This window comes from Urtica dioica, chromosome 1, assembly GCF_054948205.1.
Source record: "Urtica dioica subsp. dioica isolate 48M chromosome 1, U.dioica_male_clone48M_v1_H2, whole genome shotgun sequence".
Classification (NCBI taxonomy): domain Eukaryota; kingdom Viridiplantae; phylum Streptophyta; class Magnoliopsida; order Rosales; family Urticaceae; genus Urtica; species Urtica dioica.
The window spans coordinates 6390366-6406557 of NC_142756.1; the positions used below are offsets into that span (position 1 = coordinate 6390366).

Below are 16192 nucleotides of genomic sequence, written 5' to 3' on the forward strand. Positions count from 1 at the left end.
ATATTTTCGTGGCAATTCATTATGGATAAAATATGTTAATATATTCTTCATTTATTGATATTATTTGTTTTCATAATTTTAGAACGTCCAAAATATTTTCAGAATTTTTTTCAGTTTATTTATACGAATATAGTGTAAATCCTCTTTGTATTTATAATGCATTACGATAAAACAATTGGTATTAACTGTAAATCAACGTCGTATTTACAATAATAGATAAGAATTCACCAGAACAAAAATCTTAGCAAATTCACAATCACTGAAACAAATCTCATACACTCAAAACCACTAGCAATTCTGATGAAGAAGAAGAAGAAGAAGAAGAAGAAGAAGATAAAAAAAATGAAGGATCATCATAATACAAGAAATCCTGTAATCCCTCCACCAATCCAATCCGATAGGCACAACCCGTTTTCCGTCACCATCGACGAGCGTCAGCCGATGTTGCAGAGGGTGGGCGAGTGTCAGAGCCGATGTTGCAGAGGGTTATTTGAGTTATTTGAGGGAATTTGGTTAGAGTTATTTGAATTAATGGGCTGAAAATAATGAGCGGGAATTTGGTTAGAGTTATTTGAGGTCATTCACGTCTTTTAACATGCTGTAAATAGATTATTGTGGCTATTAACAGGAAATTAACAGAAGGTTGACTAAACCTAAAACCCTTATAATAGTGTGGCTATATACCTGTATAACCCTAGATATTTTCCTCTATCTATTCCTTGGAGAGAAGTATAGACAAGACTTTGGGCACGAGAACGAAGATGTAGAAGGAGAGTGGGTCGCCTTGGCGAAGGCCCCGGTAATAAAATTATTTGGTCGAGTGGGCTGCCATTGAGGAGTGTATAAAAAGGACGAACATACACACATTCAAATGTATTCCAAGAAGCCAAAGACCGTTACAACTTTCCACATAAAATGACATTAAAGACATTTGTAGGTCTTGCTGATATCAATTTTGATTCACATCATTTTACTCAATCCCTTCTGTTTTCTCACCACCAAGAGAACTCCCTCGCTGTAATGGATTTAGATGATGCATTTTCACATGCCGTTCGACTAGGATCTATACCCGTAGGATTTTAGAGGATTTTATTTGATACCAAATCAAGTTGAGATCCCCCGTATGATCTCATTTTTTTTAGAAAGATAGACTGTGGAATCAGATTTTTGATGCCGTACGACTTTTCAACGAGCCCTGCAATATAAACAAGGAGATATTAATGTTTATGAACGTCCCATCCTAGATGTCTGCCCATTTAGGTATGCAACCTCGAGTTTCGTTCGCCGATGTGATTGAGTTTATATGAGATGACGTGATTATCTATTGAATTGTGTGAAATTAACATCCTTATAATTATAAGGGATGGTCTCACCGGTAACCTTTCTATGTATGCTAGTTTAAGGTACGCGCTCACGCACATGGGGAAAGAGAGAGAGAGAGAAAAAAGAGAAAAAAAAGAAAGTATGGGAGCGTTTGGTTATCAACTCAAAAACTGTTTTTGAGTTTTCAAGAAGTGAAAATAGGAAACAAAACTGGAAAATGTGTTTGGTAAGGTGTTTTCGGAAAAAAATTTCATAAATTTTTGAAGTTGTTTTGGAAAAAAGTAAAGAAAACTGAAAATAAATAAAAAGGTGTTTTTGAAATTTTTTTTCTTCTCTTCTCTCCTCTTTCTCCTCATCTTCTCTTTTCATTATTTCAAAAACAAAAATGAAAACTATACTAAACACTTTTTTCAGTTTTTTCACTTTCTCAAAAACAAAAATGAAAACTGTACCAAACAGCTTTTTGAAAACAACTACAAAACAGTTTTTCAGTACAACTACAAAAATTAGAAAACAGAAAACAAAAAACAGTTTGAGTTAACTACCAAACACAACCTAAAAATCTAACAAGAAGAAAAGAGAGCGAAGAGAAGAAAGAAGAAAAATGCCACATGTCATCATTTGGTTAAATTATGTGGCGGTGTCGGAAGTAAAATTGTAAAAACTTTAGCTCCTTATTAACTATGTATAGATCTATTACCTAATAAAAAATTAAAATTCAATGCATGTTTTATCAATAATAAAAAATTGACCATGTATTATTTTTTTTGCTGAATTAGCTGCATGTATACTTATTTTTTTGATCTCGACTGCATGTATAATTATTAATGTAAAAGTATTTGAACCGTTGGATTCATGTCAAATCTTTCCATGTGTTGTCGTGGGGCCCCACTCTTTTATTCTCTCTTTATTTTATTTTTTTGAAACATTTTATTCTCTTCTCACTGTGCCACTTTCTGTCTTTCCCTCTTCCCTGTTCCCTCCTAGTAATAATACTAATAAATAATTACATCTAATTATTTATTTTGTAATACATTTATGATTTATCACAACTTTATCATTAATTTACTCCCTTATTAGCTTCACTTCTATTTTTCTTACGTTCACATCCGAATCCGACACACACACTCTGTCTCTCTCTCTCTCTCTCTCTCTCTCTCTCTCTCTCTCTCTCTCACAGAGTCAGAATACACAAAAGCGTACTACTTGGGTTTCCTTTTTTCACTTCCTTTCAGTGGCTTTGGTGGTGTTGGTTTATTAACTCTCATGGCTATGCCTTTCTGGTTTCTCTTTCTCTTAGCAGCGTCTTTAGCTTCAGCTGATGAAGGTAAGTTTTTTTTTTTTTTTTTTTTTTTTTTTTTTTTTTTTTTTTTTTTTAAACATTATTTTTCCTCCGACCTGTTTTTTCTTTCCTTTTTTCACGCTTTATATAATTTTTTTTTTTGTCATAAACAATGTGGCTCTGTTATTCTTCAACTTGTATTCCCTTCCTTCATTGACCATGATTATTCGTAAAATGTTCTGGCTCAGATTTTTTAGCAGAGTATTTAAATGGGTTTCCTTTTTAATCAACGCTCTATCCTCACAGCCAGTCTTGAACTATATTGTTCCTCTGCATGAACCATCAATGGCTACTACAGATAAACATTTGGAGGGTTTAAAGAAAAATCATTTTTCAAGTTGTGATGAGTTTGGTTTGTCTTATTTGATTCGGTTTCAATCTGCCTTGAAGTTGAAGCGTAGGTCAGATATTAAATGGCGTAAAATAAATACACAGAAGGGAGTTGGTAATAGTAAATGCAAGTGTATATTAGGGTATTTTGTTTCTGCTCTTGAAGATAAAAATAAAAGACTTATTTATTTATTTTAAGAAAAGAAATGTTTAACTTGTAATCTTACCTTTTATCAGAAATATACATTCAGAGACTAATGTTTCCATTTCTGTAGTGAAATCAAGTTGAAGTTTGCAATACGTTTCTCTACTTTTAAATTTAAATTAGTAAAAATGAAAAAATATACAAATTATATTATAATTTTGTAACTGAAAACAAAACCCTTTCTCACGGTACTTCAACCACGAGGAGTACTTTGTTGTTAGTCGGGCGTTTTGATGAGTACACAAGTTTTTGTTTGTGTCCATTTCCTGCCATAAAAAAATAATATACAAGTTTTCTTTTTTAGCTCATCTATATTATTTATTTGGTAGAAAAGAAAGAGGTCGGAACTAAAACATGGTTATGCCTTGTTTCCATAATTATGTGCCTCATTTTGCTCTCTGCAATCGAAAGCTTGGAGTGCTCAATTTGATCAAGCAATGTTTTTCTTTTTCGTGTATATATCGTGTTTTGAAGTAAAGAATAAACAACCTCTAATCAGCACAATCTTTAAACGAGCTCGCTCTCATCAAAGGGCTGCCTTAAGCTGTTCTCCAATACCAGTACAGACGAGGCCTCGTGAATTTGGCTGATAATGGGAAATGTAGTACTCTATTTATCGCTTTTTCGAAGAAATAAAAACCGGTACAACTCAAACCAAGATGACCAAAACCCGTACAAACTATTAAGACTCGTCAAAATTCCAAATGTACTTTGAATTTGGCTGATAATGACAATGTGGTTTGCTTACTTACTCATCAAACCAACTGAAAACAGAAGAAGTGATTTATCTTATTCGAAGAAATAAAAAACTGGTACAACTCAAACCAAGATGACCAAAACCAGTACAGACGAGGCCTCGTGAATTCGGCTGATAATGAAAAATGTAGTTTGCTACTCTATTCATCGCTTTTTCGAAAGAAACAAAAACCAGTACAACTCAAACCAAGATGACCAAAACTCGTCAAAATTCCAAATATAAGTTGAATTTGGCTGATAACGACAATGTAGTTTGCTTACTTACTCATCAAACCAACTGAAAGCTGAAGAAGTGATTTATCTTATCTTGAACTCTCTTTTTGTTTTTGTTTTTCCCGTTTGTCAGACGCGATCATCGGAGTCAACATCGGGACGGAGCTCTCGGACATGCCACACCCGACTCAGGTGGTGTCGCTGCTGAAGGCGCAGCAGATCCGTCACGTGCGGCTCTACGACGCGGACAAAGGAATGCTCGCGGCTCTCGCGAACACGGGAATCCAAGTGGTGATCTCGATCCCAAACGACGAGCTCCTCGGGATCGGCCAATCGAATTCCACCGCCGCCAACTGGGTCGCCCGCAACGTGGTGGCCCACTACCCGGCCACCAACATCACGGCCATCTGCGTCGGCTCCGAGGTCCTCACCGCTCTCCCGAACGTCGCCAGAGTCCTCGTCAACGCACTCAAGTACGTCCACTCCGCGCTCCTCGCCTCCAATCTCGACCGTCGGATCAAAGTCTCGACGCCCCACTCTTCGTCCATCATCCTCGACTCGTTCCCGCCTTCCCAAGCCTTCTTCAACCACTCGTGGAACCCCGTTCTCGTCCCCATGCTCGATTTCCTTCAGTCCACGGGGTCGGTCTTGATGCTCAATATCTACCCTTACTACGACTACATGCAGGTAAAAACGGGAGATTAAACGGGGGGGAAAAAAATTTGGTTAGGTTAGTTGAAAAAATGAACCGATTTTTTTTTTTTTATTTAGAAGAAACTTTTTGAAATAGCTTGATAGCTACTTTCAATCAAAATATAGCTCAGCTCATTCCTAACCCTCTCATAGCTTGATGCTCAATATCTACCCTTATTACGTATACATGCAAGGTAAATGTGAAATTTCGGTTTATCTCGAGCCGGGGAAAAAATAAATTTACTTGGGTTAACTGAAATGAACCGATTTTTTTTATTTAGAAGAAATTGTTTGAAATAGCATGATAGCTCAGCTCATGCCTAAGTCTCTCATAGTATTATGACAAATACGTGATGTTTTAATTTGAGTTATTTTAACCCAGGGGTCTATGATTACTACGACTACGTGCAGGTAAACGTGAAATTTCGGTTAATCTCGAACCGGGAAATTTTTTTTTGGTTAGGTTAGTTGAAATGAACCGATTTTTTTTATTTAGAAACTGTTTGAAATAGCTTGATAGGTACTTTCGATCATGTCTAACCCCTCTCATAGTATGACATATACGTGATGTTTTAATTCGAGTTATTTTCTTAATTACGTTCAGGCGAACGGGGTGATCTCGTTGGACTACGCTCTCTTCCAGCCTCTCTCTCCGGTGAAGGAGGCGGTGGACTCAAACACGCTGCTTCGGTACTCGAACGTGTTCGACGCGGTGGTGGACGCGGGGTACGCGGCCATGGACTTCCTCAACTTCACGGGAATCCCGATCATGGTGATGGAGACGGGTTGGCCGTCGAAAGGCGATCCTTCGGAGCCCGACGCGACCCTCGAGAACGCCAACACTTACAACAGCAATCTCATAAGGCACGTCCTGAACAAGACGGGCACGCCGAAGCGGCCCGGGGTCGCGGTCAGCACGTTCATCTACGAGCTCTACAACGAGGACATGAAAGCCGGGTCGGTCTCGGAGAAGAATTGGGGTCTTTTCGACGCGAACGGAAACCCCGTCTACGTTATGCACTTGACGGGCTCGGGGGACGTTTTGGCCAACGACACCACGAACATGACGTTCTGCTCGGCCAAAGAAGGCGCCGATAAGAAGATGCTTCAGGCGGCGCTGGACTGGGCGTGCGGGCCCGGGAAAGTCAACTGCTCCGCGTTGGCTCAGGGAGAGCCGTGTTACGAGCCCGATGACGTGGCGGCCCACGCGACCTACGCTTTCGATGCTTACTATCACTTGAAAGGGAACGCCCCCGAGGCTTGTAACTTCAATGGAGTCGCCGGTATCACAACTACGGATCCAAGTAAGCCTTTTTTTTTATTTTTTTTATTTGAGTTCTTCTTCTCTGTGTGATGATTGGGGTTTTATGTAATTGATTTGCGAAACTTCTTGATGAGCAGGTCATGGATCTTGTGTGTTCCAAGGAAGGTATGTGTTTTTAATTTTTTTATTTTATTTTACGGAATCGTTATTTTTTCCGTCGAAAGAAGCTAATATTTTGATTGCGAAAACGCAGTCTTGGTCTGAACGGGACGATGACGGGGAATATTACTGGTCCGTTCATGAATTCCACGGGCTCAGATTCTTCGGCCGGGAAACTCGGCGGCGGCGTTTTATCGAGCGTGGCGACGATGACGATGGTTCTCGTCTTCGGCGCAGTGTCGTTGTAGTTGTTTTGTCGGATAATTTTGAGGTAGATTAGACGGAACTGGAATGTCAAGTGTTTTCTTATTTCTTGTTTTTTTTTTGTTCGGCTTTCCTTGGAGAGAAAGTCACGGAATAGCGACCAGGTAGTATCGATTAGTCCCCTCAATTTTGTACAAAACAAGTTGGAGGAGTCGGCATATTTATTTTGTGTTAGGACTTAAAACATTTCATTGGCTCTCCTTTACCCTGTATTTTTTTTTTCTTCCACTCGTTCGTTATCGAAGTTGCTTCTATTTTTCTTGTGAAAGATCACTCGATGAACTGAAACGTTTTCGGTCATTTTTCTAATTTGAGTACATCTCCTTATTTGATTCATCTTTTGTGTTGCAGGTGCAATTAGTATCTTGTCTAAGTTTTAGACATCTATATTGTATAGTGTCGTTAAAAAAAGATTAATGTCTAGTCTGGTACAGAATGAAAGAGAATTAATAACAAAAACAAGATTTTAATGTTTGTCGTCTGTTGTTGAGCCGTGATGAGGTTGTGGCAATGCTGCTGCAAGATTTTCTAGGGGTCAATCAGATTTGCCTCTGATAATTATTCTTTCCATGAAAAGTCTGAATTTGTTTCTGTACTTAATAGTTACGGATTCTCTTTGGAAACTTGAGAAACCAAGTTAGTGTTACCTCACATTTGAAAACCAAACTCGATATATTGTTCAAACTTCAAACTACAATTACATATTCTTACAATTTGATGACATAGTTCCAATTTTTCTTGTGTTGTTTGGATTGTTGGAAAGTTTACCGAATAAAATGTATAACTAAACTCTATATTGTTCAAACTTCAAACTACAATTACATATTCTTACATTTTGATGACATAGTTCCAATTTTTCTTGTGTTGTTTGGATTGTTGGAAATTTTACCGAATAAAATGTATAACTAAATGCGAGAATACATTATATTTGGAAAAGCTAATGGAAAATAAAATTAACCTAAATTTGTACTGGTGAAGCCAATGTGAGGTCAATTTAGCAATAGAAATTGCCACAACTAGGAGTAAATTAGTGTCATTAGACACATAACTATCTTTTTTTAAAAAATAGCACATAGGCATTTGAATCTGAGGTGTACATTTACAAATATGCCCTCCTCATAATTATTTTCCTCTTTTATGAAAGTTTTCCTTTTTCTCTTAAAAGTTGAAAGTTTTGCTCCATTACCTTCTTTAACAAATATTACATCATTAACAAATATAACTTTCTCAGTAAAATGAGTATTTAAAAAAAATCCACTCTTCATCATTCTTTACTGGAGTTTTTAACGAAGACGGGAGCACGATGGTCGGAATTTTTGTCGGATGACATCGGCAAAATTTTTATTTTAAAGCAACAAGAGCTTTGTATTTTAGGTATATGTTACTTTAAAAAAAAAAAAAAGATAAGGAAAATTAGATTTTGAGGTTTGATACTTCTTATAATTTTGTTAAATTATAAATTGAAGACTAGATAAAACCTTGATTTTAAATTAGTTTTTAATTTTGAAAATTAGCATAATAGTACCGCTAATAGTGTATCTAGAACAAGGATTGAAAAACCGGGGGAACCGGACGGGAACCGGTCCGGTTCCCCCTTTTTGAAGCTAACCGGCACCGGAACCACCAAAACCGGAGTTTTCCGGTGGTTCCGGGGGAACCGGACCGGGATCCGGGTGGGAACCCGGTTCCCATTTCCCGGTCCGGTTCAGTTAAAAAAAAAAAGAAAAACCCGGCTATAAAAGGCCGGATCCCGTTTGGAAATCTTCATTTGCGTCGGTTTTAGGTCAACAACTTCCCGACGCCGCTCAGCCCAAATTTTCCCAGAGTCCGGTCGGATCCCGCCAAACCGTCCTCTTCCCGACGCGAACACGGCCACTTCTCACTATTTCCCGCCGGTTCCCGCCCTTCCCGGTGAGGATCCCGTCCTTTTTGAGTTTTTTTTATGATTTTGAGTTTAAATCTTGAAATTTGTTGATGATTCTTGAAGATTAACTATAATTTGATAGTTATGACTACTTAGTGAGCATGAATGTAGTTTTTATTTAGAGTTTGTGTTGATGTTTGTAATTTTTTTGTATTTAATGATTTAATCCGAATTATTTATTAATTTTGTGATTAGTTAGTGATGATTAAGCTTATGTAAACTTGTTTATTGATTTATGAAGAAATTGTTATGAATTATTTTTAATTTTAGAGTTTGTGGTGATGTTTATAATTTTTTTGGTAATTAATCCGAATTATTTAGTAATTTTGTGATTAGTTAGTGATGATTAAGGTTATGTAAACTTGTTTATTGATTTATGAAGAAATTTTGTGACTTGTTTTTAATTTTAGAGTTTTTGTGTTGATGTTTGTAATTTTTTTGGATTTAATCCGAATTATTTGATAATTATGTGATTAGTTAGTGATGATTAAGGTTATGGATTATGATGAACTTGTTTATTGATTTATGAAGAAATTTTGTGACTTGTTTTTAATTTTAGAGTTTTTGTGTTGATGTTTGTAATTTTTTTGGATTTAATCCGAATTATTTGATAATTATGTGATTAGTTAGTGATGATTAAGGTTATGGATTATGATGAACTTGTTTATTGATTTATGAAGAAATTTTGTGACTTTGTTTTTAATTTTAGAAATTTTGTGTTGATGTTTGTAATGTTTTTGGATTTAATCCGAATATTTGATAATTTTAATTTTAGAGTTTGTGTATATTACAAGTTGATAATTAGTTAGTGATATTGTGTAAATGTTATTTGTTCATTTGTAGATTACAAGTTGCAAGAATGTCGGCCCCCGACCCAGCTAGGAAGTATTGCACACCTATTCCCGGGAAAAGTAGCGGCCACAAGTGCATATTTTGCGAGCACAATATGGGAGGTGGCGGCATCACGAGAGTGAAAAACCACCTAGCCCATGTAGACCCAACGAGGAGTGTCAAATTCTGTGAGAAAGTCTCTCCTGAAGTGAGAGAAGAGATGCAAGCTTTACTTCAAGGCAATGTCGTAAAAAAGAAGAACAAAAAGTCGTTGGACGCTACGCTTCAAAAGACATTGACTAAAAATGTTGGCGGGGAAGAATCAAGCGAAGAAGCATACGAAGCGCAATTACGAGCAGTTATGAAGAGGTCAAGACAAGAGGCGGCGCAGACGGAATGGGAGGCTCGGATGATGTCGGGGCCCGACAGTGGTTCTACGGCAAAATCTCCACCAGCTGCTCCGTCATTATATAAGTCAGCGAGTGCGAAGCAAACAAAAATCGATGAGATCGTGGATCCGAAGAAGAGAACGTGGCTCGGAAGACACATAACAAAATTCTTTGTTCACCAACATGTGCCGGCGAGTAAGGCCGCCTCGCATGAGTTCAAAAACATGATAGCGTCCGCTCAAGACTTGGGTAATCCTCAATTTGTGATAAGTAATTTTATTTTCATATTGTCGAATCGCATGTGTTCTTGAAACGTTAACATGATGTATATTGGCATATTGCAGGTCCAGGCGTTCCTATACCAACTCCGTATGAAATTCATAACAAATACCTCGATATGGAGGTTGCAGATGCGGAGAACTACCTTGACGAACAAAAGAAGCGGTGGGTAAAATACGGCTGCACCATACTCACTGATGGTTGGACGGGGCCGACCAGACTGAGCATCATAAACATTATGGTTTATTGTGCTGGTGCAACGGTGTTTTTAAAGTCCGTTGATGCATCAAAGCATACGAAAACAGGGGAGTACATCTACGGAATACTGAGGTCAGCGCTCAAAGAAATCGGAAAAGAGAATGTCGTCCAAGTTGTGACCGACAACGGTTCGAACTACAGGAGTGCCGGGTTGAAATTACAACGCAAGTACCATGTGTACTGGACACATTGCGCTGCACATTGTCTAGATCTGATGTTTGAAGATATTGGGAAGAGAGATAGTGTTAAGCAAACTATCAAATCTGTGAGGGATGCGACTAAGTTCATCTACAACCACGGCACTGTGTTGTCCAAGTTACGGGAGACATCCCCAGGTGAAATCATCCGTCCCGGCGCAACAAGATTTGCCACAAACTACCTAGCTCTCAGAAGTCTCCGAGAGAAGAGAGCTGCGTTGAGGACGATGTTCAGTAGTCAATGGTGGGATGATTCCAAATTGAGTGCAACTCCTACAGGTACATCCATAGCCGAGACTTGTTTAAATCCCAGATTCTGGCATTCGGTGGACGAAGTGTGTGCCATATTCGAGCCGATGTACACCACTCTTCGATTAGTGGACACTGAGGTGCATCCCACGATGGGATTACTATACTACGTCTTCCACGAGATGAGAAAGAAGTTGGAAGCGATGAGTGGGAAGAAATGGGTTGTCGACATCGTGAACCACAGATGGAGTACTCAAATGGAACATCCACTACACATTGCAGCTTTCTTCCTAAATCCAAAGTTGCTGTTTAACCCGGATATCCACATGGACAATACCCACATGACCGCTGTGACAAGGGTGTTCGACTTCTTGCATTCGGATCTTGATGGGTCAACTCTTGGGAGAGAGGTATAAAACTATAAATTGTTACAAGCTATATCACATTATGAATATTAAATTGTTACAAGCTATATCACATTATGAATATATGAGTCTTATTTGATTTTCTAATTACAGTTAATCGCATTTCGAGACGCTCGAGGGGACTTCTCACAAAGAAGTGTTGTTTCGGCACGAGGCACCCTTTGTGCAAGTAAGCTTGTGAGATGAATTGTATGCATTAAGCCATTAACTATGTCATGGAATGGTAATAAATGACATGATATGATTTATGTCACATGATTGCAGGTGAGTGGTGGGAGCTTTACGGAAATTGGACCCCGACTTTACAGACGTTGGCTATTCGAATTTTGTCACAAACTGCATCCGCCTCCGCTTGTGAGAGGAATTGGAGTACATTTGCCCTCGTCCACACAAAACAAAGGAACCGTCTAGCGTACGGCAGACTCGAGAAGCTTGTTTTCTGCTCATACAACATGAAGTTGCAGCTCCGAGAAGCAACTCGGATTCACGACAACAACCTCAACCCCCTGGATCCTTTGGATATCATCGAACGAGCTTTCGAACGCTCGGGGAACGAAAATGAGAGAGACGACGAAATGCTCCGCTGGATTGACGAAGTTCACATGGACGACGTCAACCAGAACCCGGATCCGGCAGTAGCTGAAGCGGCTCGAGAGCATGGAGTTGATCCGGATCGAGTGGTGAACGAGGATGTCCAACCTCAACGCGGATCCGGAGACAGTTCGGATTCAGATGGCGGAGGTTCAAGCCGTAGATCAAGCGGAGCAGGTGGAGGTGCAGGTGACGGTGGATCAGGGGGAGGTGCTGGAGGTTCCTATCGGTCTGGGGGTTCCTTTACTGCTGAAGGCACCTCATTTGGTGATGTCGGCGGTTCTCAACTTGGATACGCACCATCGCAAGAAGATTTTGATCGTCTTCATCACCCTGCCTTTTTTGATTCAGGATACGGGCGCGGAGGTCAGGGCGGAGGTATGAATGATGCCATGTCATTTACGTCTAGCAATGACGTTGATGACTTGTCCTACAACTTCGGATCGGTATCAATTGGTCCTCAAGGCACAGAGTCATCTTATGATGACGGATCTTCCAGTTACAACTACCAGGACTCTTATGCATCAAGTTACGCTCCCGAAACGGTGCAACCAGTTCCAGGTTATCCCCTCCACTCCATGACTGTTGGTTCATCTCAGTATGAGTACGACTATCACTTGAACATGTACTTTAGTGCATATGCTCATTACATGACTTGGTATGATTACTGTATGACCGCTGCATACGGTCGCTTTGAGTAGTCATTTGTATCCCTCCTATGTTGAATTTGTTGAACAATAGTATTTGGTGAATTGTGTTGAACTTTATCATTTTGGTTACTAAACTTACTTTTTGTTGTGTTTGTAATTTCGTATTGTGTTGAAAACATTCTACACTATTTTTAATTTTATGAATTTTATCCTACGTACTTTGTATGTTTTTTTGTATATTTCTTTTCTGAATTCCCCTCGGTAAACACCGGTATTTGACGGTATTCCTCTACGGTAACGGTAAGTTCAACGGTACCGGTTTCCTTTTTTTTCTCGCTTCCCCCGGTATTCATTTACGGTACGGGCGGTTACCAGTAAATTCGAAGGCTCGGAACGGTAACGGTAACGGTATTTCGATCCTCGATCTAGAAGAGTGATAATTAGTTTTATTAAATTTTAAAGAGTCAAATTAAATTAAATTTAATTTAAGGAGTCTTAATCAATTTGATTTAAATTAAACATATCATATTCAATTTTTATTTGATTTCAATTATAGCAAAATAACTTATTCCCTAACTACCTGTGCATACATCGCCCCAATTTGCATATTATTTCAGTTTTATTTAATTACAATTGTACTAAAATAATTTATTTCCTCCCTTTCTTTCAAATTCAATTTATAATTTTTGTCTGTTTAGGAAATAAAAAAAGAGAAGACACCAAATTAGAATTAGGGCTTTCAATTTGCCCCAAAATTTGATTCCCTCATTTTACCAAACAACAGAGAAATCGCCGTTCTCGACCATCGCCATTTCGGTCTTTTAGGTCTCACTTTCGATCATCGCCGTTTTCGCTTTAGTGTCGCCGCCGCCGTTTTCGTCTCGCTTCCGTTGTGGTTTGAGCTTCCATTCCATTGATTTCTTATTTCTTTCATTTAGATTTTATTTATACGACCTGACAATTCTGTTAGTATTGATTTTGTATTCGATTCTCTAAAGGAAATGAGAGAGAAAGAAAAAAAAACGAAAATAAAAGAAAGGATAAGAACTGATTGTATATGAACTTGGTTGAAATCGGTCCAGTTTGATTGTATTTGAATTTGGAAAGCTTATTGTTGACATTTTTTTTGTTACAGAGAAATTGTGGTGATTTTGTTTTAGCTCACAGAACATAATGTCGTCACTTAGAAACGCTGTGAGTAGAAGAGCTCACAAGGAAAGAGCCCAGCCGTGAGTGACTTAATTTTTTTTCCTTCAAGTTCAAATATATGTATATATGTGTATATATATTTTGTTTATATAATCTTTGTTATTGTACCGTCATAGTTTTCTGAGTTTGTTTCTTTCGGCTCAGAGAAGCGAGGAAAAAATTCGGGATTCTCGAGAAACACAAGGACTATGTTGAGCGTGCAAAAGTATTCCATAAGAAGGAAGAGACTATACGGGTAAAAAAAAAAAAAATCGAAAAGCTTTCGTTGTTTGATTGAACTCACTAGTTACGGGAATAAAATATTTTGCAATGTATCTAACTTTATTTAATCTACAGAGGCTTCAAGAGAAAGCAGCGTTTAAAAACCCCGACGAGTTCTACTTCAAGATGATCAATTCGCGAACTGTCAACGGAGTCCATAGATCGAAGTAATTTATCTCTCTGTCTCGTTGTTTTCAGTTTGGATGAATGGAATTCTTTTGGCTTTGTGATTAACATTTTTTTGGTTTTGATGAGAAAAGGGGTGAGGGAAACAAATACACGGCGGATGAGCTTATGCTCATGAAGACACAAGACATGGGATATGTGCTTCAGAAAGTGCAGAGCGAGAAAAAAGTACTTATCTTGAACTCTTCGGCAATATAGAAAAAGTCTGTGGATTGGTTCGTGATTATTGTGTATGTGTGTATTTTTTTTTTGTTGCAGAAAATTGAAAAGTTGACTGCTACACTACATCAACTCGATAACCGGCCATCAAACACACATGTTTACTTTGCAGAAGACCGGTTCGATCTCTCTCTCTCTCTCTCTCTCTCTCTCTCTCTCTGTCGTTTGCATTTTCCTTTGTATAATAATAATTGTGTATTATTATAGTTTATAAAGTTTATCTCTTTCCCTTCTTTTTATTTTTCTGTTTCGCAGAAAGTTCGTTGATCTTCTCATTGTTTTCATTGAAATCCTGTACTTAATTATGCCACCATCCTTGAACTCGGCGTTGATTGCGCTTTTTGTTCAACATATGATGAGATCTTATGTACTGTGGTTATTGTGATAATTAGCTATCAGTTAAGGATGGTTTTAGAATAATTGATGATGTCTTAGTGTATAGTTATTAAGGGTGGATTAAGGCATGAAGATTATACTTGAGAAGAGAGGGGAAAATAAGAAATTTCGTTTTGGGAGAGTTCGGGTCTCTTGACTACCAGAACATCTTTGTATTTTGTATCAGTTTTTCAAAGAATTTCTGACGTTCTCATCACACTATACAGTTTTTTTAATATCCTTTTTTTTTTTCAGTTTCTTTAGCTTGATTTTTTTTCCCTTCTCGATATGCTTTCATTTTCTACACATATACCATTTTCTTGTCGTTTATCGTGATCAATCTGAGCAATTGGCATTTCCTTCACACTGGTTTCTCTGAAATATTTGGTTTCGGATTCTTTATTAAATTCTTGCAGAGAGGAGGCCAGGGAACTCAAGTCACGTTCTTTAAATGATGGAAAACTGCCCTTGTTCGCCGACATTCCCGAGAAAATAAAAAGGTATTAAGAATCAATCGTCCGACATAAAGTTTAAATTTCGGGAAAAGAAAAATCACTAGTTACAAAGAACTGATTTTTTTTTAATTTATTTGTTTTAATATTGATCTTACTTGTGTGAGCAGGAAAACAATTGCTTCATACAGAGAGCTTGAGGCTAGAAGAAATAGAGCCAACGATTTGGAGAAAATTTACAATGAGATGGCATTGCAGAAGGAATTACAGGTATTGATATCTGCACTATACTCCTTAATAAGGTCGGAAATAAGCCCAACACCGTTCTGTGTTTTATTTATTTATTTTTACTTTTTACTACCACAGAAAAAGGGTAGAAAGCGTAAACTTCGTGAGGACGAGATTGTAACTCCGACATCTGATCCGGTTTATAAGTGGCGCGCCGAGCGGAAAAGATGATGAATTCTAAACCAATTGCTGTGTACTCAATTTTGCCATAATGCTTTTTACTTACCAATAGACTATTGGTTGTTAATGAAGTCCTTTACGGCCTTGACAACTCATAGTTTTCAAGTTATACATTCCTTTGAGATAAGATTGAAAGCTGAACCGAAGAGTTTACTGTACGTTGAGCATTAGTGTATCTTGATGTCATTTCTCTAATATATTTTTTAATGAACTTATGAGAATGTCGTCTCTATCGTTGTGTTTTGGGCAGTGGAACATATCTTGGTTATTGTAGATTTTAGGCTTGAATTTCACTCTTGTCCGAGTGGAATGATATTGTCCAGTGAACAGATTTTAAATTTTACAAAGAATTTTGCTTAGGATAATAAAGCAGCATGCCTATATATTAACCTTTTGAAACCATTGATTAACACACAGGTGTTCAATTTTATGAAATTGCCGATGTGAATTTTGCATGCAAATATTAGTATCTGACTGGGGTTTCGAATTATGTCTGTGATCTAAGAAAATTTTGTATGTGAATTATGCTTGAATTTACAAAAAATCAGTAAATTTCACAATTTTGTAACCCTTTGAGACACATTGAGAAGGACGTGGCAAATTTTTTTTTTTTTACTCTACACCGTAAAATCCGAGTTCCAAACTTGAAAGTAAAGAAATAGAATTACCTAAAATACATA

At 37.8% G+C, this 16192-nt stretch overlaps 3 protein-coding genes across 3 annotated transcripts; all 3 read left to right on the top strand.

Annotated features, from left to right (window-relative positions):
* Positions 1-2465: 2465 nt before the first annotated feature.
* LOC149406798 (glucan endo-1,3-beta-glucosidase 2-like) lies at positions 2466-6885 on the top strand. The gene is made up of 5 exons (XM_089608873.1): positions 2466-2650; positions 4303-4856; positions 5467-6166; positions 6264-6291; positions 6380-6885. Exons 1-5 carry the CDS (start codon positions 2590-2592, stop codon positions 6531-6533), a joined length of 1497 nt encoding a protein of 498 aa, XP_089464999.1. The 5' UTR covers positions 2466-2589; the 3' UTR covers positions 6534-6885.
* A 1208-nt stretch (positions 6886-8093) lies between these two features.
* Positions 8094-12435, top strand: LOC149406799 (uncharacterized). Its single transcript, XM_089617744.1, has 5 exons — positions 8094-8460; positions 9317-9942; positions 10038-11086; positions 11195-11270; positions 11366-12435. Exons 2-5 carry the CDS (start codon positions 9333-9335, stop codon positions 12391-12393), a joined length of 2763 nt encoding a protein of 920 aa, XP_089473870.1. The 5' UTR covers positions 8094-8460; positions 9317-9332; the 3' UTR covers positions 12394-12435.
* Positions 12436-13031: 596 nt separating this feature from the next.
* Positions 13032-15733, top strand: LOC149406800 (putative U3 small nucleolar RNA-associated protein 11). Its single transcript, XM_089608883.1, has 9 exons — positions 13032-13237; positions 13478-13571; positions 13696-13786; positions 13888-13979; positions 14073-14166; positions 14257-14336; positions 15009-15092; positions 15215-15314; positions 15411-15733. The coding sequence occupies exons 2-9, from the start codon at positions 13516-13518 to the stop codon at positions 15501-15503; spliced, it is 690 nt and encodes a 229-aa protein (XP_089465009.1). The 5' UTR covers positions 13032-13237; positions 13478-13515; the 3' UTR covers positions 15504-15733.
* The last annotated feature ends 459 nt before the right edge of the window (positions 15734-16192 follow it).